Source organism: Lacerta agilis, chromosome 3 (genome assembly GCF_009819535.1).
Source record: "Lacerta agilis isolate rLacAgi1 chromosome 3, rLacAgi1.pri, whole genome shotgun sequence".
Taxonomy (NCBI): Eukaryota; Metazoa; Chordata; class Lepidosauria; order Squamata; family Lacertidae; genus Lacerta; species Lacerta agilis.
In genome coordinates, this window is record NC_046314.1 from 95456864 (window position 1) to 95479439 (window position 22576).

General features: G+C 43.6%; 1 protein-coding gene across 1 annotated transcript in view; it reads right to left on the reverse strand.

Annotated features, from left to right (window-relative positions):
* The window catches only part of SYT14 (synaptotagmin 14), a 70945-nt gene extending 67107 nt beyond the window's left edge, over positions 1-3838 (reverse strand). Inside the window, 1 exon segment of the mRNA XM_033144841.1 lies at positions 3582-3838. Coding sequence (XP_033000732.1) covers positions 3582-3594 — 13 coding nt within the window. The 5' untranslated portion in view covers positions 3595-3838.
* Positions 3839-22576: the final 18738 nt, after the last annotated feature.

Sequence of the window (22576 nt, forward strand, 5' to 3'; positions counted from 1 at the left end):
TTCCCGGAGTTCCTGCTCCCACTGGCCGTGAAAGGGTCCGCTGGTTATGAACCTGAAGGTCGTGTGATTGCACCTTAAAAACGTATTCCCACACAGTACCTCACTATTTCCACTACTATTCAATCAAATTTGCACCATGGACCTTTTTTAATGCTCTGGATTATGACAAGCATAATTACAAAACCACACCAAGGTTAAGCAGCAATATTATGCTGCTAAAAGCAGCGTTGACCCAGGCAATTGTGCTGGGTTATACAGGGTGTGGGACTTGCTCTCACTAGACCAACTACATCCTTTTGGATTGTAAGGGAGATAGCACAAGAGCCACAAACAAAATGCCTTTCCTACTCAGATAATTTTGGAAATAAGACTTGCAAAAGCTCTGTGCCTGAAGGCACTCACATCACAGGGATTGTTTGGCAGATAACAGCAACCCCAGGACTAACAAAACATATCCCTCAATGAAAACTATGTGTAACTCGCCCTCCAAAGATAGAGTAGGGAAGGGGGGAAATGAAGTGAAAAACAAGAAAAAAACCGAGATTTCAACCAACAAAATGCAAACACTGACAATAAAACAGAAAACAACATGAGAAGACCACAGAAAAAGATTTAGAAGCAACAGAAGGTGAAAAGAAAGACAAACCGCAAAACACCCATAGCAAATTGAAAGTAATTATGACAGAACTCTTCAGAGCTTAGGTCAGACCCAACCTAATCAAAGCTCTGGTCTGGAGGGCAGGATGGCTCCTCCCTACAAGGGAGAGGCAGAAGACTTACAAGGACCCTACCTATTCCACCCTGAAGGAGTTATCATCCCATGTGTTAGGAATGTCTCCCAGCATCATCTGGCAAACAATGCTTTAAAAAGCTTAACTATAGTGTGACATGATGTCCGAAATGATGAACCATGTTTTGTAAAGCAGAATCGCAACCCATGTTTTGAATTGACGGACCATAGTAATAACCACTGCTCCACCAGCAGAGGCTACTGTACCATGAAAACAGGAGAAAAAGTGCCAAGATTAAGTCTCAGTTCAGGCATAGAATGGTTGGAGGGACTCAGAAGGGCCCATCACTGATATTTCTCTTGTATTCTACGTAACAAAATTAACACCTAGAACCATTCACTACCATTACAGGATCTTCTCAACACTTTAAGAATGCATTTTCCATTTAGGAGTTTTAACAAATATGCTATCTTTAGTAACTTTGGCTCTGAAAAGTGCACTTTAATGAAGGCAAGATGTATATCAATAAAAAGCTACAACAAAACACCCAACAATATTAAGTGTCAGGCACCTCTGGAAGAAGATGAAGGATATAAATTTAATAAATAATATGTGTGTTATCTTGTTATTAAATGTGGTGAATTGGAAAAATAATTAAAATAGTTTCAGATATAAGACATATTCAGATATTTGCATGATAATCTCCCTCATTTTTTCTTAAAAAAAGAAAATCAATGTCTACAAGATAAACAAACAAGGATAATAAAGATGGCAATGACTACTAATTAATTTTATCAAGACAAATAACTGTCTTCTAAGACAGGCCAAAACACCAGACAGCATAGTTGGAAATGATCAACAAAGATTGCACTACTCTATTAATGTCATGTGTTGTTACACACTTTTCAAGACTATAAAACAGACACAAGCTAGTTGGCTAGGGAGAAAATTACTCTTGTCCATACAGCTGCAAATAAAATGTTTTAAATGTGGTGTAAAGTACAATATACAAATGTAATACTAGATGACTACACTGAGCTATGCAAAATTCAATGTATTTTTCAAAACACTTTTTTAAAACAGCATTTTCACAGCTTTTTAAATATTTGTGTAGATTCCACCTTAGTATGTTATTCAACTGAGAAACTGTGAAATATTGTTTCCCAATGTGCACTTCCAATAACATAATCACACCTTCTATTCCCACTTGCGATGCTTAAAGGGAACAAATCTTGCCATAAATGATGACATGTGCATGTGGATTATTTTACTGCCATAATTGTCTGCCTTTATATACCTTACATGGGAAAGGACTGATTCAGACTAAGATCCTATGCATAATTACATGGGAGTAAACTTGCTGAAGCAACTGTGACTTATTTTCAAGGAAACATGCATTGGATCAGACTGCCAATACACAAACTAAATAAATGTGCATGTCAAATGCATGAAACCAACTATTCTCAAAGGATAGAAGCAAGGAAAACTGGAAAAGAAGACAAGGTCTTCACTCAAACTTTAGTTTTATGGAGAGAGTACAAGTAAAATCCGTACCTCTCTCTAAGAATCGAACATATTAATAAGAACATTTTCCAGCTCATCAGCAGCAATGAATTCTCTCCCCCCCCCCAACTTCCTGCAGTGTCAACCAAATGCACTGAATACTCCCACACACTACAAAATTTAAAAGGTATATTTGAAAAGAATGGAGTTCAGAAAGACCAATGACTGCCTCCAATGACTGCCTTCCTTGGGAAGTGGGGAAAGAGAAGCTCCTCTCTCTCTCTCTCTCTTTTGTTTGCAGTATTTTAGTTGTGAAGCAGCTGATTAAAAAGTCCGCCTGAAGTCTACCCAAGTCTGTTGCTCTTTCTTTATCATTTGAATAAGACGAGAGGGTGTATATATACCCCCTCCTCTTGTTCAGATGATAAAGAAAGAGCAACAGACTTGGAAACACTCCACGCAACCAGCTGTATCCAGGGTTGAGAGCAGCATCTCTAGGAGATAGGTCAGGTGGCGGGAAAGGGGGGACGGGACGTTGAACCCTGCTTGTTTGCAGCCCCCCTGAAACCCAGCTGCCTTTGCGAGGCTGGTTTTATTTCTCTCAGGCACTTATTAAAAGCATTCACATAAAGGCTTGCCAGAAGGCGTTTGGCGAAGTGAGAAAAAGAAAGCGGCATTCTTCCGCCCCACTTCTTCTTGAGGCACCTTTTCGCCTTCCAGGAGCAGCTGCTGCCTGTGGCACAGGGCGGGGGGTGGTGGTGCCTAAGACAGACACAACTTCTAAGTAAAACGGGTCAATAACGGTGTGGCAACTACTACTGTATTCCTGAAGGGGACTTAATTTTTACATGTCACTGAAGAGTCAGCCACCTACACCATGTAAACAGAATATACAGGACCCCCACCATTATATCGGCGTGTGTTTGCGGAGGCGGCTGCCTCTCGTTTTCGGCGCCCACAAAAAAAGCCTCCTCGAGCAAACGGCCGCCGCTGCCGGGGGTCGAGCTGAGGCAGCGCCTGGCACCACAGTGGGGGAGAGCCGCCCCGAGCGCCCCTTCGCCCCCGCCGCTCACTTTGGGGAAAAGACCACTCATCATCATTCCCCCGCGCCCGCCACCCTGGTTTGGGGTTTGTTTTTTCTCATTCTCATTCTTTTAATTTATGCGTTTGTTTATTCCGCCGCCTCTCCTCAGGGGCAGGCGCCCCCCCGACCACCACCACCACCCACCGGCAGGCACCACAGCGCCGTTGCTCGCCCCTCCCCCTCGCCTACCGCGCCCGCTGCCCAGGTAGGGGGGAGGAGGGGGGTTATTCGAGAGGAGAGGAGCCCGTTATTGGCCTACTTACCATCAATCGCCATGATCTTCCAGGTGGGCCGTACCAAGTGGAACGCACGTAGGAGGCACACGCTGTCGGGTAGAGCCGGGAAGGAACAGCGGCGATGGGGAAGGGAAGCGCCCGAGGGTGGGGGTGGGGGGAAGGAGGAGGCAGCGGCAGGAGGAGGGGGGGCTGTTAAACAGAGCGGAGCGTGCCAGGGCTGTGGACCTGCGCGTGACTCCTCCTCCCCCACTCTTACTCCTCCTCCCTCCCTGCTCCGCGCGCCCAGATTCGAAAGTGCGGCAGTGGCTTTTTCTTCTTCGGCTTCTGCCGGCGCGCGGCGCGGGAGTTGACACCATCTCGCGGACCAACGGTCGTCCCACATTCTCTCCCGCTGTCAGTCAAACCGCGCGGCGGGGCTGCCTGCCGCTGCTGCTGCAGCCTCCCAACGCGAGCCAAGCCTCGCTGTTCAGCCTCTCGAAGGCTGGGCGTGGGTGTGAAGGAGGAAGTGGGGTGTTTGGGTGTTGCCTCACCCGCCGCGGGCGTCGCCGGATAAAAAGGCCTTATGTGAAAAGAGACGAGCTTGAGGCAGTCTATCTGAGGAGAGTCGTGCGCATCCAGCTTCCAGAGGGGGTTGCTTCATTAGTTCAGCGTCGCAAGCGGAGCCAGCGCCAGCAAGGTGAGGCGACTGCCTCAGGTAGCAGGATCCACCCGAGCAGCAGATCCCCATATCGATCTATCTTTCCCCACCACCACCACCCCTGCCTTGTTTCTGATGTAGATATTCCCGTACTCCAAAGCATGTGCGTATCCGCGGGGGGGGGCAGCCCCCCAAATCAATACAAAGCTGAGGTTCTCCCCCCCACACACACACAAAAAAAACTCTGGCTGCACCCATGTTCCACTGGGTAGCATAACCAGTTTGGCTGTACTGGGCGCCAGAGAGGGCGCTGCAACAATGATGTAGAACAGAGGTGGGTAGGTGGGTGCCAAATTTTAGTGCCACACAGGGCGCTGCTGAAATTTGAGAGTCCAAAGTCTGCTACTGCTCACTCTTCCTGGGTGGGGAGAAGAGCGTCATTTCGAGGTGTCCCTCAGGTGCCAAAATGTCTTGGGCTGACCCTGAGCAGAGCAAGGGCTCTTGTGGCAACTGCAAAGCAGTGGCGGGTCTTGTGTTAGATTTCAGTGGCGCCCTATGTGACGCCAAAATTCAGTGCTCCTCCGCCTCTCGTGCTCCATTGTAAACCATAGTGGTGGCGTCCAGAAGGCTCTGCACCCAGTGCGACCAAACCAGTCACGACCCCCTAAATTTGCCTCTGCATGAAGACTTAACAGATTTCTTACACCATAGATTTTCGTGGTGTAGTGGTTAGAGTGTCACACTAGGACCTGAGAGATACTGGGCTTCATATCCCCACTCAGGTTTGAAGCTCACTGGGTGACGTTGGGCGAACCACCGCCTTGCAGCCTCACCTACCTCACAGGGTTGTTGTGGGGATTACATGAAGATTCAGGAGAACCATGTACGTGAGCTCCTTGGAGAAAAAGGCAGGATATAAATGTAATAAATAAGTCTTCAAGTGTATGAAATGTTATCCTGAGCTACAGGAACATATACAGGGGTGCAGAAATTGTACATTCAAATACATATATGCATTCATATTACTTTCAAATATAGACTTACACCATGGCTTAACTCCCAGATAAGTAGGGTTAGGGTTGCAGCCCAAGAAATTGAATAGGACTAAAGTCAGCCATGATGTAAATTTGTTACAACTAACTTTAATCCCATTTAAGATCTGGGTTACAAGCCAGTCTTTATTTAGGGCAGAGCCATTGCTGCTTCATCCCAGAATCCTTGGTGTGTAAAATGAAAAATTGATGACCAATTTAAATCCCATCTAATTCAATGTAAGCTTTTATAACGAGAGAAATGTGCCAGTGGCTGTACAAAGATGGTGGGTTGGTGTTTGTCCTCTGTGGTCTTTTGTTAGTGTCATTAATCTGCATGCCACTTTACAAGTATAGGTGCATTTCCTAGGTTTGACAACCTTATTTTATTAAATTCATCGCAGAGCTGAATACCTAAATAGTGGAAAGATGGAAAATAAGCCTTTATTTACACAAACCAAGAATGGGTGTTTTAGTGCTGTTTACAATTAAGGCAAAATTAATCTATGTTATATGATACAAGTAGGCAGTACTTATATTAAGGGGGGAATTGCCAGATTTACTCCACCGTTATTTGGAAGAATCCCAACAACCAGCAGGTGCTAGGGGTCTACCAGAAACTAGAAACTACCTTCTGCCAAAATTTGGTTGTTTCTGAACCTATTTTTTGCCCACCTTTTCATCAGAATGTATGACTGATACCTGGAAGGTTTAAAATGAATTTATGTTAGCTGAACAAAATTGGCGGAGGGGATTTCAATCATATATATAAGAATTGTTGAGAATACTTGAGCTTGTTTGGAGGTTCTAGCAGGGGAGCGCAGCTATCGTATACCCTTGACCGAAGAACGGTACACTCCTTCTATCTGGGATGGTCGTCCTCTTCCACCGAGCGCGCAGCTTCGGGAGGGACGCACATGGAGCGGTGAGGGAGGAAGGGGACACCCGCCTAGCCAGCCAGATCAGCCGAATCAACCCTGGCGATCAATGGGGTGACAGATGTCGCAGCCAGATCGCCCTCACATCCAGAATTGTTGAGAATACTTATTTTTCTTTTTAGAGGCTGGTGTGCTTTTTAATGTTATCATGCTATTTGTGTGTTTTGCATGTTTTAGATTTGTTCTGTGGCTCATAGAGACTGTCAGTATTAGACAACTACCAAATTAATAAATAATAATAGTGAGCCACCCTAGAGGTACATAAGTTAACATTTCTATGACTTGTAAGACAAATGGGAGACTGAAAATGTTATCCCTGTGCCCATTTTCCTGTGCCACTTAATTCCAATTAGCAGGCTGCTTAGTCACGAAAGTGTTCCAGTGTTAGAATTAAAGGGGTGGCTTCAGGTCAAGAAGAGTGTAAGTTGGCAGACATAGATGAAGCAGGTACTCAGTGTGCCAGTACTATGGCTGGCTATAGTTATTGCTTCCTATCTGCTCCTTTTCATTTATACCTTTTTTAAAACCCAGATTCTCTTTAATCTGTCCCCCCCCCCCTTATTTTTAATATGTCTGGTTTTCTCTGTCTTTTCCTCTGTCTTCTGAAAGCTTTCATTTCTGGACCAGTTTTCATTAGTATATATATATTTGCACTAAACATTTATAGCCCATTATAAAAGAGCAGGGAGGCTAACACCAATTAATACACATAAAAGATTGAAGACAATGCATAATAAAGTGAAATTCACAATATATTAACTAGACCAAATATCATTTTAATTCATCAGCATATTAAAAATGTTTTAGCTTGACTCCAAAAAGCAAGCAATGGAAGCTTCTATAACAGGGGTTGGCAAGATTTTTCTCGCGTGGGCCGGTTCACTTCAATGGAGGTCCCTCTGTGGGCTGGGTCGCGGGCGCGGCTGTGATTTCCGGCATCTGTGCAGACATGATTTTTGATGTCTGTGTCTGAACAGACGCAATTTTCGGCGTCTGAGCATGCACAGACACGATTTTCAGCACCATGGAAGCAAGTCCCCATGCCACGCTGCACCGGTTTAGCACAGCATGTGGGGACTCGCCGAGCAGGCAGCTCAGTTCGGGGGCTGGTTAAATGACCCCTGTGGGCCGCTTGTGGCCCATGGGCCTTAGGTTGCCTACCCCTGTTCTATAACAAGAGAGCTCCACAGAACTTGAACTGCATTGTCTACACTTCATTTACATTGTCTTTCACCTGTAGAAGGCCCAAAAGAGCAAAAGGTTTTAGGATGATTATGTAATAGCATTACCATGACAGTAGCAGGGCTATCAGAAGGAGCCATAGCACCATTATAAGAATAAATAGGAATGAAGGTGCTGAGCTAAAACTCAAGTGCAGTTCTGTATTCACTTACAGACACCAGAAATGAAAGCTCAGGATGTTGACTGATTCTCTCCCCCCCCCCAATGCTTTGTGGCTGCTTACTCATAGTTTGTTTTGCATCATGCCCTCCAGCAACATTCTTCTTCAAATCTCTTATTAGATTTCCTTGCCATCCCTTCCCTTTTGCTGCTCCCTTTCATTTTGTCATTTCTTTATTCTTTCTGCTCTTTTACTCCTATGTACACCAAACATTTGAAAGTGGAAGTGGTCCCAACACACATTCTCTGCATTTTTAGTGATTTGTGTTCAAACCTCTCTTCCAACATTTAAAATCATATGTTTGTCTTCACCTGTATTTTATATTCACCTGACAGGCACAACAGAATAATAAAGCAGAAAAAGACTAATAATAAACCTAATTTGGGAACTAATTTGCTGGTCCTTTTGCGCGCTCTCTCTCTCACACACACACATTCACAGCTGGATTAAATATAAATTGATATAAAATACTGGTTAATGGGAATGTTAACAATCCCATTCATTATATAGTTATTTCATAAAATTTATACACTGCTTAGTTGTAAAACAAATAACAAAAGCCACAAAAAACACCCTCAAAGCAGTTTACAAAAAAGATTCATTAGTAATAGTAGCAAATACCAATAAAGATACTCAGAGGGTGTTCAAGCAAAAGTCTGTGATTTTCTTCTCTGGGATTTTCTTAATCCAGCAAATGAAAGGCAAGTTGAGTTAATTATAAAGCAGTATGATGACCTTTATTGATTTGAGAACTATGTTTACATCTTTCCAAAATTTTGGCAGCAATACCATATGTTTTCTGTTCCAATGAAGGTAATGTCCACCTTAATTAGTATATCATGCAAAATGTTTCTCATTTGATGGATTTGCATCTTTTGTTGACACAAAAGAAACTTATCACTACCTGAAGGCTGACTACATTTTAAATGGCATATGTGTCTGCTGGGTTTACACAGATGACAGGTTTGACACTTCTAGTGTCAATTGGCATTTCCGTGTGCTCTGACTTCCGTCACAGTGTTCCTCTGCTTCAGAAGCGGTTTAGTCATACTGGCCACATGACCCAGAAAACTGTCTGTGGACGAACGCCAGCTCCCTTGGCCTGAAGTGTGATGAGTGCCACGCCCCATAGTCAGTCGACTTTGACTGGATTTAACTGTCCAGGGGTCTTTTACCTTTACCTTTACCTTAAAGGTAAAGGGACCCCTGACCATTCGGTCCAGTCATGTCCGACTCTGGGGTTGCGGCGCTCATCTCGCGATACTGACCGAGGGAGCCGGCGTACAGCTTCCAGGTCATGTGGCCAGCATGACAAAGCCGCTTCTGACGAACCAGAGCAGCGCACGGAAACGCCGTTTACCTTCCCGCCGGAGCAGTACCTATTTATCTACTTGCAATTTGACGTGCTTTTGAACTGCTAGGTGGGCAGTAGCTGGGACCGAGCAATAGGAGCTCACTATCGTGGGGATTCGAACAGCCAACCTTCTGATCAGCAACCCCTAGGTTTAACCCACAGAGCCACCCGCATGCACCCGTGCATAAGAATGAATATATTAGTGAAAATCACATATACTGCTGACCTTCTGATCAACAAGCCCTAGGCTCTGTGCTTTAACCCACAGCGCCTTAAATATGAACTTGATATATTCAGTTCCAGGTAGGTAGCCGTGTTGGTCTGCCATAGTCAAAACAAAATAAAATAGAAAATTCATTTCAATAGCACCTTAGAGACCAACTAAGTTTGTTCTTGGTATGAGCTTTCATGTATCTGAAGAAGTGTGCATGCACACGAAAGCTCATACCAAGAACAAACTTAGTTGGTCTCAGGTGCTACTGGAAGGAATTTTTTATTTTATTTTGTTTTGATATATTCAGTTAGAAAAGTCAGAACTCATCAGAAATATAGATGCTAGAGATAGTGCTGGCTTGGATTAGCTAGACTGAGAGCCTGTGGAGCAGCTCCTGGTAGAGCATGAATCATCTCACTCCAGAGATCTGATAGAAAGCAACAGATGTAAGATCCCAGAAGACAGGATTCAAACAGCAGGATGAGGTTGAGTCTTTCAGGACCTGGGAGAGCTCCCAGCAAATGTAGCAACCAAGACAGGCCTTGCTTAGACAATAATCTGAGTTTAACTGAGAGCAAAGGCTACTGAGGCAGATGTCAGGCCTGCAGGATCCATTTTGTTTTTTACTAGATCCTGAGGACCACCAACCAGAGCCAGGTGCAAAATTGTGGCTCGGGATGTAGATATACACAGAAGTTAGGAACAGGCTGCTTCTGAGCACATGCTTAGCCCAATTTGCTTTCAGTCCCAGGTTTGAGTTCAGTTCTTTCATGTTCACTCCTGACTCATACCCACTAGCTTTCTTTATTTCAGCAGTCTTATTTTGGAGAGTGAGAGCCTTTTAATGGTTGCTTTTGCTAAACAATTGGTACTTTGAAACCCTTTCTGATGTACTGCAAATCACTCTGAGATCTACCAATTCCTAATGTACCTTCAGGCTACGCCTGCCTCTGGAGAAAGTTGGCAAGAATGCTAAAGGTCAGAACCCTACTTTAGAGACATGTGCCTGCTGTGCTTGGCTTAGAACTGTATATGGCTCCCCATATTGGCCATTGGCCTGATCAAGCAAGCTCTTCTTATGTTCTTATGCACTGTCTCTCTTTGTGGCCTCTAGGTGTGTTTTCTCCCTCTTCTCTGCTCTGAATTTATATGAGAGTGAAGGCCACTGGGCACTTACTGTGGTTGTGGGACTGCTTAAGGTTATACTTAACTTTAGTAATTTGAACCCCTGGCCTCAAAGGCACAGTCTGATATCAAATCCTCTTCTGTGTGGTGTATGCTGTCCCTCAGACTGTCATATGTGATCCCTAAGTCAGAGCCCTGTTGACCTGCATTTGGAAAGGACACCTTCATGCATAGGTGTCAAGTATCCCATTTTGGGCGGGATTCTCCCGTTTCTAAACGCGTTTCCCGCTGCTGTCCCGGATTATTGAAAAACCTATATAATACCGGGTTTTCAAAGTTTCAAAGGACTGCTTTTTCTGCCCAGCTCAGAAGTCACGGGTGATGAAGGGTTAAAGGCTGCAGCAAAGAAATCCCGCCTCCTGCCTTTAAGGATTGGATGCTGCAAGCCAGGGGAGCAGAACAAGAACAAAAAAAACCCACCAAGCTGAGCCTTCATTGGCCGCCTCGGCTGCTACTCGCTGGTCCCTCCCAGAGCTCCTTTGCAATGCCCCACTGGAACTTTGAATCGGCTCCAGACAGACCCGTCTCTCTCATAGGGCTGTGTGTGTGTGTGTGTGTGAGAGAGAGAGAGATGGCGATATGAAGCGTGGGGCGAACGCTAGCAGCAGGCGGAGGTAAGGAGAACCGGGCGGGGAGGCCAGTTTGAGGTGGCTAATGCATCAAGCGCACCACAGGCAAGGCACGGGCAGCCTCAGCGATGCTGCCCCACAGAACGCCAGCTGCAGGGCGAGAAGGAGCAATATGTGGGAAGCGGGAGAGCAAAATAATAGCGACCCACTACCATACAACTGAGAGGCACAGGCACGCACAATACAGACATCCTTTGACATCCTCAAGGCAGTGTCCTTTGGTTGGTTACCTAGCCCCACACACTCGCATTGGCAGTGTCAGTGCCCCCTCTGGCAGCCGGTGGCAAGGAGACAGAAGAAAAACCATGCTAGGCACCACCTCTGTGGTGTCTGCCCCAGCCAAATCTGCCCACCGGTACGGGGGGGGCAACTCCTTTGCGCTCGGCTCCTTTAAAACGGCGAGGACTTTGGCTCACTCCACCTTCGCCCCCCTCCCTTCCTCCCCATCCACCCCCTTTTCCCCACTGCCGTGGGTTCTGCCAAGTGCCCTGAGCAGCTAAAGCCACGAGATTTCAAGCGAGCAGCTGACTTAAAGGCTTCATTTCCGTAAACTTTTCCATGTGTGAGGGCCTCTCTTGAAGCTCATGTTCCAAAAATAAACGCGCCGTCAGGCCAAGTTGTCCAAGCACATGGAAACCGGGAAAGAAACCCACTGAAAGAAAACAGCACCAGCTCCTGCCAGCAAACTTGGGGCACAGTTGCCTCAAGGAGGAGAGAGGGGAAGAAGAAGGGGTGCCTTTTGGGGTGGGTGGGGGCGGGCTGGTTACAGAAGGGAATGTTTCCCGCCTCCCTCTAAAACACCATTCGGAGTTCAACTTAATTCCAGGCATGCATTCGATTCCCTCGCCATTAGAGGGATCCTGGACCTGTGTGTGTGTGTACCTGTACGCGCGCTTGCTTGTGTATGCATCATAGACCTGGGGGCTGCACTTTGGGCTGGGTGCCCCAGGAGTACCGTCCTCACTCCCCTGACCCTGTAGCAGCAACAGCACTAGAACTTGTTTAATAGTCCCAAGCTGCATTTTCTGCTGGGCTTGCCAGCCTCTACCAGCCTCAGAGCTAATTCTCCAAAGCTGGGGCAGAGTGGAGGGATGACAACCACATATCCGCGTCTCCCGTCAAAAGCTGCAGCAATCTACCGCTCGGCCGCGTGCGTACCTGTCTGGGCAGTGGTTGGCGGTTGGCCTGCTGGGCTGGGGGTGGGTGGGAGACTGTACTTGCACAATGTACAAATATGGAGTTTACATTGCTGCTCTGCCCACTTTTGCTTCTGGCTCTGCCCACCACTGTCATGTGACTGTCATAGGTGAGGCTGCTGATCCCTTATTTTCAAATCTGAAAGTTGACAGCTATGGCTTCATGTCAAAATCACTGTCCAAGGAGACCAGGCACACTGGGATATTAAAAGTATAAATGGAAATTACATCATTCCAATGAGCTGAAAATACCATTCTTTGTACATTTCTTTGTACATAAATCACAGAAAGAGTAGAGTTATTATTGATTGTTCCCACTCCTATAAGGGTAAACTGAAATAATATTTTGATATCTGAACTATACATTAATTTTTTTTTATTCAAGAATCCTCTTTTAAACAACTGGACTTACTAGCTTGTTCAATAAAAATCTGGATACCATTTAAGATTCAAAGGTTGTTTTAGCAAGCTCAAAATCAGCACATCATGGCTATTCCAAAATGGTCCTCATTGAAACTCAGCACAGAATTCAGTTACATTGAACACACAACTTCACTCATCTTCCATTTTATAAACAGAAACATATTGAATTTATTGTATCCATCATAACAAAACAGTGCAGTATCATAATGCTGAGTGCAAAAATGAAATGAGTGGATGGATGAACCTATAGGATTCAGTTACATAAGTTTAAAAGGGAAAGCAGTAAAAAAAAAGAAGGCTGGTGAGGGGTACTCTTGAGAGAGAATTTGTGTCCCCTGCCCCCATGAACAGAATATCATGTAATATATGGGTGGTGTTATGAGTATTGTCCTAATATTGGAGAAAAGATATAAAGCAAGCCAAAAAGAGAGAAGCTCCATGCACATGATCCCATACCATCCATGAAAAGGGAACAGTAGCAGTCATGTACACACTTCCATAGAAGTCAGCTGCAGTGGCAGTTAAATAAGCAAAGGGAAAGGGGTGCAAGCCTCTCACAACAGCTGTCCTTCTGTTTTCCATAAGTATTACTGCAGCCTTCTGCTTTGCTTCAGAAGTGAATAAGGAACGTTAACTGAAATTAAAAATCAATAAAGATATTTTTCTAAGAGAAAGAAACAGTGTCTCCTATTTGCCTCTCTTCATTCTTACAAAAGTCCCCATAATTGATATGGAGTTGAATGAGCAGAACTTGCTAAAGCACTACCCTTTATTCCTGAATACATCTATAGCACCTTGGATTCAGGGTGTGCTTTGCTATGTTCATCCCCCAAGCCAAAGACCAGCTCCACGATGGTCTCAGGGTTGAAGGAGGGGAAGAAAGCACCCACAACCTCAAATCCATGCTGGGGCCAACTTCCCCGTGTTCCCTTACGCAATGGGTGAGAAATACATGAAGGAAAGGGGAAGGGGAAAATATAAAGTGTCTGCTCTCCCTCACCCCATGGATTCCTCAGAACACCTTGTTAGTAGGACTAAATGAATTGGCTTTCTTAATCCCATTATCTTTATCTTTGTGCACAATTCTTTATACAGTACATGATTTTTTAAAAATAAATATTTTAGTCTCTTTCGTACCATTAGACATATGTGGCAGGGCCTTAGATGTGTACCCATTGTATCTAAAACTGCCTCCCCAATATTGTTAAGCACTCCTCATTTAGTTAACACTACCTATATTGTAAGTTGGATCCATCTTTAAATAGCAGTCTCAACAGAAGAAATATTAAATTTAATAAACAAATAAATGCTTGTGTCTTCACTTTGTGCTTTTATGTTGTAAACTGCCCTGTGATCATGTAATTAAGGGCAGTATACAAATTTAATAAAAACAAACAAATAAAGATAGTTTCACTGAGAATTATCAAAGGTCAACAGGTGTGAAATGAATCTGCTGTTAACAGTTGTGGCAAAACTTGCTTTTAAGATGTGATTATTTACCCTTCCAAAAGCTCAGTGAGGAGTCATCAGTCTAATGGTACATGGGCATAATTTAGGCATTAAGATTTATGACAGAATTGGATTAACAAATGTGTATTGATTTCTTTAAAGAAGTTTTCTTTCCATAGCTCTTTGAAAGACCTGATGTTTGAGAGCTTGCCCTTTTATTAAAAAAAAAAAAAAGGCTTTAAAAACTAATTTCATGTGCTGAATTCCTGATAAGGAACTCCTACACTACAATAGTTGCCCAGAAACAGAAAAATCATTTCCACCCTTTCTGTTCCTATCTGTTCTATGTTAGTTTCAAGGATGCAACTAGAGTGGCATTAACAATTATGTTCACAAATGAGAATAGATTATTTTCAGTGAGTACTGTTTTCTGTCATTTCAAAAGTGCTTGTGTTTGGGAGCTTGCCCTTTTAAAATATATTTCTTTATACTTAAAAAATCCATAAGATGATTCTTTTCACTAAATAACATTTCCTGTGTTTTATTATTGAGCACAGCTGAAACCAAAGCTCTCCCAATATTTAAGTTATATTTATATACAGTTCCCAAAAGTTCACTGTGTACACTTGAAACTGAGAAATTCTCACGACTGTTGAACGCAGTACAGAAGTTGTAGGAGGAAGGATATTGTAGTAGCTCTATAGGAGAGTGAATGGTGCTTAAAAGTAAAGGCTTCCCATTGGGCTCCATTTCCATCTCATTTCAACTCTCTATTTCAGCATGAAAAGGAAAAATATCAAAACCTTGGATGGTGGGAATACTGTGGGTGAGTGTCCCACTGAGCATATAACAGAGATGCAGAAACTTTGCATGTTTTCTAGAGGCATTTTTCCATTAACAAACACATTCCATCGTGTGTGTGTGTGCCAAAACAGCAATCAAGTAATTATTACACCTGCAGAATTTTTGGTAAGGAACACCTTAGCTGCACAATTTGCCAGAAAACAGTTCTGTTCATTGTTGTTCTTGTGTTTGCTTTGTTTTATTTCAAGCATGCTGTTCTTAAGGGTGAAGTTAGCAGTAATTAGTTTAAAACTACTGAGTCTCACATGATCATACAAACATTATTATTTGTAAAATCACATCTTTTTAATTGATTTGAAGATGTAAATCACATTAACATACATACAAATTCTTTATTCCACCGATAGTCAGAAAGAAGAAAAACATTTCTCAATACAAAATTATAGAACTAAAAACATCAGAGGGATACACAATTAAAAATAGGACAGCACTAGTAAACCTCATACAGATAACCCACATCGAGGCATTCGATTTTGCGCTTCTGACACTTGAGCGCCAGGAAGAGGAATTTAGCCACAGATAAGGCTATTTTCCCAGTGGGCTTATTCAGCAGATATGCTACCTGCCTTTCTCTTAATCGAGAGCTAAACTGAGATAAATATGGGGCTATGAGATACTGCCTTAAATCGTTATAAGAGGGACAACACAGTAGAATGTGTTCAGTGGATTCTACCTCTCCTAAAGCACAATGGCACGTTTTCGGATCATATGGAACTCCTCTAAATCTTCCCCTCAAAACCGCCGAATCAAGAACGTTCAGTCTGGCCGCAGTGAGAAGTCTGCGGTATTCCACATAGTGGATATCCACCAGGTAACAGGCTGGTGCAGCCCGATACACCTGCTCCCCCAGAAACATCCCAGGTTTCACGCGGGCTATGTCCTCGTGTCTGACGATATCCCCAATCTCTGAGCGATCACCGCTTTAGCATGTCTATACGTCATGGACTCTATATAAAGGGAGGACAGTCCGCACTTCTGCACTTCCTCCACCACCTCCCCTTCCCATGGTGATTTAAAATTGTCCCTCAGTATCAGGGGGGCCAAACCCACCGATCTAAAGCATAACTTGAGCCATAGCCATAATTTCGCTTTCAGGGCCACATACCTAAAGGCTTGGCAGCCGGTCTCTAGTCTCATGACCGCACCCGCCGCGGAAGGGGGGATCCTGAGAATGGCCCTAAGGAATTGCGACTGGATAGATTCCAATCTTTCAAAGTCTCTACGTGAACCCAAAGCAATGTAAATCACATTAAGTATCTAGACTGTACTTTGGATAATGAGAATGCCGACATCGTAATTTCATCAAACTAAATATATTTTGGGAGCTGTTATTATATCAACAACTTTGTGAGAATATTGACACTTTTATCTATAAAAGTGTGGAAGGAAACCAAATGAGCTGGATTATTTCAAGGTCTACCAATCCAGCACCCAATTTCCAACAATGGCAAAGACTGGAACACCCAGCGAGATAGCATGCGGAGAAAACCCTCTCCTGACATTTGCCTGTTTGTGACTACTATTCATAGATACACTGTCTTAAAACATGAGGCTTCCATTTAGGCATCATGGTCAATACATGCTGTTAGAAGTATACCTTTGGATTTTTTCTTAACTTTTTCAAAACCATCTCAGGTGGTTACCATCACCTCATCTTGTAGCAAATTCCATAAGTGAATTATGTATGGTATAAAGAACTGCCATCTATTGACAATCAGTTTGTGGAGTGTATGATCCTGGTTCTAGTATAAGAGGATAGGAGAAATGCCACTTCCACATATCTTTCATCTACCATATATTTTGGAAAATGGTTTGTCCATTTGTCTGCTCGTACTCTGTGTGTAAGAGAGGGAGCAGGGTGGAAGAAGAGGGGCAGTGGTGTTGCTGTTATAAAGAGGAGAATTGGCAGGGGTTGGAGGTGACAGGGGCATCAGTCAGACTGAGCCAAGGGCTGCCTGAAGTCAGCCTTCAGCCCCAAAGAGAGAGCAAAAGGCAGCTGGTGCCTCAGCCGAGCCAGTGGAATATCTTTGCTTCCCTTCTATGTAGATCAACACACACACTTCCTTTTCAATATATTTTATATCCAAGACTCACCATAGACTCATTGGGGAGGAAGAGTGGGATATCAGTTCAATAAATAAAAAATGTCCCACCAATTATATTCATCCCACCAATATTCTGATATTCCCATTATATCTATGTTCACTTTTAGTACCAAGCACTCCAAGATCCCACATCTTGGCTTTTGAGACTTCTGGCATTAGGGCATGAACGCCTAAACATTGTGTCCCTTTCCTTATTTCTTTTTCTTTTTGCATGACATATGCAATGCCAGCAAAGTCATTAGATAGATTAACATCTTTTGTAGGGGCAACACAGAACAGACCTTCTCATTTTTAAAATGAAAGAAAACAAGTGGGACTTGCAATGAAACACAGAGCTCCTGCTGTTCAGGGTTCCAGCCAAACAACCATACCTTCTTCCAGAATATTTCATTTTATGCCCTCCCTTCCTGGCATATTTCTCCACCCTAGATCTGAAATATTCATGCAAACTCTGGGTCTCCCTTGAGCCTACTGTTGCCTCCCTGTTAATGTAAGAACATAAGAATAGCCTGCTGGGTCAGGCCAATGGCCCATCTCGTCCAGTATCCTGTTCTCGCAGTGACCAACCAGATGCCTGTGGGAAACCAGGGAGCAGAGCATGACTGCCTCCAATTGTGGAGGTAGAGCATAGCCATCATAGCTAGCAGCCTTGATAGCCCTCTGCTCCATGAATGTCATTGCTTGCGCCATTGGGCTGGCACTGGGAGAATTGAAATCATTATAGGGTTTAGTTTTTCATTCATATAGCAGGACTTGAGAGACAGGCAACCCATTCCTTAATATACTGTACTTGGAAGCAAGTGTGTTAAATGGAGCCGATTTCTAGGTAAGTAGTTGTTGCTAATCTGTAAGAAAGAAAAACTAGCATGGCTTGGTTTTTTTTGCATTGTGAACAATTGCCAGAAAACCAAAGGACAAGGATTTTGTTCCTTTCAGCTGTGTGTGTACTGTTGTGCCAGCAGTAGACTACCACTGATGGAACCCTTTATGCCAGTGTGACTTGCCAGTACTGTACAAGAGAATTGAGTGAAGTTGGGGAACAGCTCCAGTAAGGATATAATGATAAATCAGCAAAATACCGGTAAGTGGTGTAAATGAAAACAGTCCCATTTCAGCCAATGGAACAGGTATTTATTTAAGTTTAAAAACAACAACTTAAACTATTATTCAAAACTCTCTCTCTCTCTCTCTCTCTCTCTCTCTCTCTATATATATATATATATATATATAATTAGATTTTCAACAAGAAAGAAAGAAAAAGAAAAAGAGAGAGAGAAAAAAAAGGATAAACTTACATCAAAAGATCATACAAATTTCACATGTTGAGATTACTCTTAATCTCCTGACTTCCCCTCCCCCAGCCCATCCATGGGTCCTCTTAATTCTATTTTCAACTGCATATCAATACTTCTCCAGTTTTTCATCTTCCTAAGTTATCTATACTTTCTGTTACATTTACAGGTGTATTTTTGTTGTTTAGTCGTCTTAGTCGTGTTCAACTCTCCGTGACCCCATGAACCAGAGCATGCCTTGGAAACTCTCACTTTCTTTTCAAGGCTTCTCCTTTTTTATGACCATTGAGTTTTCTTGGCAAAATACTGGAGTGGTTTGCCAGTTCCTTTTCCAGGTGGATCACATTTAGTCTATACTCTTGGCTATGACCTGTCCATCTTGGGTGGCCCTGCACGGCATAGCTCATAGATTCTTGGAGTTATTCAAGCCCCTTCACCACGACAAGGAGGTGATCCATGAAGGGGACAAGTGTATTTAGAATCCTGCTAATGTTTTGACCTGTTTGCAATGATTTTGTATATACATTATAAACATTTCCCATTATTTTTTAAATTTCTTGTTTTCTTTGTCCCTGAGCTTCCCAGTTAATTTTGCCATTTCAGCATAGTCCATCAACTTGATCTGCCATTCTTCTTTGGTCGGGGTTGTTTCTTCCATCTCTGGGCTAGCCGCATCCGAGCAGCCGTAGTAGCATACATGAACAGTTTCTTCTGATCTTTTGGGATCTCAGTACCTATAATTCCTAATAAAAAGGTTTCTGGTTTTTAAGGAAAGGTTAATTTAAACATTTTTTTCATTTCATTATATATCATTTCTCTTTTGTTATTACATTACAATTCCACCACATATGATAAAAGGTACCTTCTTTTTCTTTGAATTTTCTTTGAATTTCCAGCATATATTGTTACTTGTTCTATACATTTTTGCTAATTTTACTGGGGTTAAGTACCACTGATACATCATTTTCATATATAGTTTTCTTTCAATGAAGAACATGCCATAGATTTCAGATCTGTTTTTCATAGCCTCTCCCAATCCGTCATCTGTATATTATGTTCCACATCTTTTGCCCATTGTACCATCCTACTCTGATTACTGATAATACCCTCACGAACCCACATCACCGCTCTTAGTGAAATTAGTATTCACTAACTAATACAGAGCTGCTGCTACCATGCAACTAATACATTAAATAACCTTAGCAATATGTAATTGTGTGTATATACTGATATGTGGGTGTCTGTGTGTGCTACAATCAATATTTATTAATAAAGCAAGTGATTGGAAGCGCAACCTATATAACTATGACCAAACCCTCTTCCATTTACATGGAGAAATTCACTCCTTTACATGTAGGCTAACTTTATCTTATTTTGTATAAACTTCACTGTCCTTTCAGTGTTGCATCTTTTCTTCTTTGTTCATGGGAAAGCAAGAGCCAAAAGTGAAATAAAATTTACTAACCTAACTGTAGATGATGGGACATCCCAACATTTTCTTACTGTTTGTTGTCTGTGGTTACCTTTCCTTCACCTTGTTGTAAGTTTACTAGGTCCAGCTGCTGGTTCATAACTAGAAACTATGGTTTCCCAATGTGCACAAAGCTGGACATTCCAAGGCTTATGCCACACATTCCACACAAGACTTTCCCCTGTACAAAAAATAAATAAAATCTTTTTGTGCAATTCCAATTCACACTGCAATTTTTTGGCACTTCAGACTTAAAGAAGCTTGCCTCACCTCTGGTAACCATGGTTTCTCTCCTTCAAGATTATTCACCTGATGCTAAATCTCTATCAGATGCCCCGCAATCCATATTCAATTCTGTTGCGTATCTTTAAAATATTCTATTGGGTAGCTGATCTTTTAAAGTACCAGGCAACTTTATGTATTTGCAATTTTTCTAACTGTAGTTTAAAATAATTAATTCTAAAATGGTTCTGTTTTAATATTCTGAATATTTTCAGCTTTCAACCATTCTGCATGAATTTTCCACGTCTTTAAAGATTCATACACATCTGAAATAATCGAGCCATTGTACTTTAGTACTTACGTATGTACTAAACAAATCTTACTCTTTCCACCACTTAACTGCCCACTCTTTTCCTGTCCAACTCAGTTCAAAAATTGCCCAGACTGCTTTCTTAAATCCTTTTCTTTGCAACTTGAGCCCACTTACCAAAATAATAACTTGGAAATGTTCCCAAACATTTCAGCCCCAAAGCTGGAAAATCCAAGTCTCCTATTGCTCATTTTTTCTTCTTCTAAAAGCTACTGCTGTTACCAATGAAAAATGACAAGTATATCTTGGTAACTGTGATTCATGTGTCTATAATCTCACAAATGGACAGCAGTAATGCACTATCATGGTGGCTTCCTTGAGACTGATCCAGAAGTTATTCCTGGTGCAGAACACTGCAACCAGGTTGCTGAGTGCACTACCTGGGTGTGCACATATTACACCTATTTTGAGGGAACTGCGCTGGCTGCTGATTGGCTACTTATTTCTAATATATAAAGTCCTGAAAACTCAGGACTAGGTTACCTGAAATACCACCTGCCCCCATATTGACCTGTATAATAATAATAATAATAATAATAATAATAATAATAATAATTTTTATTTACCGTATACCCCACCCTCCCTGGCCAAGACTGGGCTCAGGGCAGCTAACACCAAATATATAAAATACATTAAAAACACAAAATCAAACGATTAGTTTAAAATACAATTCAAATCACATTTAAAATCAAATCAAGATCACTTAGGGACCCTCCAAACATTCTTTTAAGTGTTCATTCATAATGATTTGTGTTCATGATGCTATTTCAGCATTTACATGCAATCCCACTTTCCACTACTGTTTGCACCTGCAAAATATTTTGGGGTGGTTACACTGCTGCATTACCTATGAGTGCATATCTCATAGCTTCCTGCTGAAATCCCACAACTTTCTATTTTTTGTTCTACCTTTGTTGCTCTATGGCTCCTATTATGGCGAAGAACATGTTGCAGAATATACCTTAAATAAAACACCAATCTCAAGAGACCCTTGGATCACCTGGGGACATTTAACTCATGGCATCACACCTGTGACATTCGGGGGGGGGGGGACACTAGCATTTGCAGTTGGGAAAAGTCAATGAAAAAATAGTAATGACCATTCCCCACATCAAATGGGGTGCACCCAGGGCCGGCGCGTCCATTAAGGCGAACTAGGCAATTGCCTAGGGCGCCAAAATGGAGGGGGCGCTGGCCAGGCTTGGGCGGAGGGGCGGGGCGGGCTAGCAGCAGCTTCTCTGTAGCGGAGAGGTACTGCTTGCCCCCTACACCACTCCATAGCTCCCGCTACAGCAGGCTTTGGCGGGGGGCGGGATGGGCGAGCAGCAGCTTCTCCGCTACAGTGGAGAAACTGCTGCTTGCCTCTCCACCCCCCCCCGGCTCCCACTAAAGCAGGGGGGGCGGGGGCGGGGGCGGGGCGGGCGAGCAGCAGCTTCTCCGCTACAGCGGAGAAACTGCTGCTCGCCTCTCCACCACCCCACCTCCCGCTAAAGCAGGCTTTGGTGGGCAGTGCGCGGCGCCAGAAAGTGGTCTGCCTAGGGTGCAAGAAACCCTAGCACCGGTCCTGGGTGCACATTTTGTGTGGTTGCGCGCAGCCTCCTTTGATCCCAGAGCTGCACCTGGCAGTTCGGACTGGCACCACCTTCCCTGGCTGGATACCTGAGGTCTCCACCTACCCAGTCAGCTGCCCAATCCCGCCTGGGAAGGTGTCACCAGGGAGATCGGCCAGGTAAGGGGAGGGACTACCCATCCCACACAATAGAGGGTGTAGCTTACCTGGGAAACAGCAGTCAGCCCCAGAGCTTCTCCCACCCTCCACTCCCTCAATGCTTACTTTGCAGGTTAACCTCTTCTCCACAGGCACACAGGTGCTGCTATGTCAAGGCCACTGTTGAAGGGCCGGAAAGGAATTTCCCTGCATTGGCAGGTTTCGCCTTTCCCGTAGCAATTCGTCACAACTTTGGTGGTTGCAGGCCTTGGGCGGAATCCTTTAGACATCTTCCTAAATGGGGGGACATGGGGTGGTGACCCCACGCCCCCATTGCGGCATCAATACCAGGGTTCCCGTTAAAGGGGTCTTGGGGGAGGCATTGGCCATATGCCCAGAGGTTATAATTGCCCTCCCCCTCCAGTGGCGGCGAACAGGGGGGCAGGCTATCTGCAGATAGCCTGAACATATGTTCTCCAGAGCTAGCCCAATCCCCTCACATGCTGGATAACCCTGAAGTTACCCAGATCCC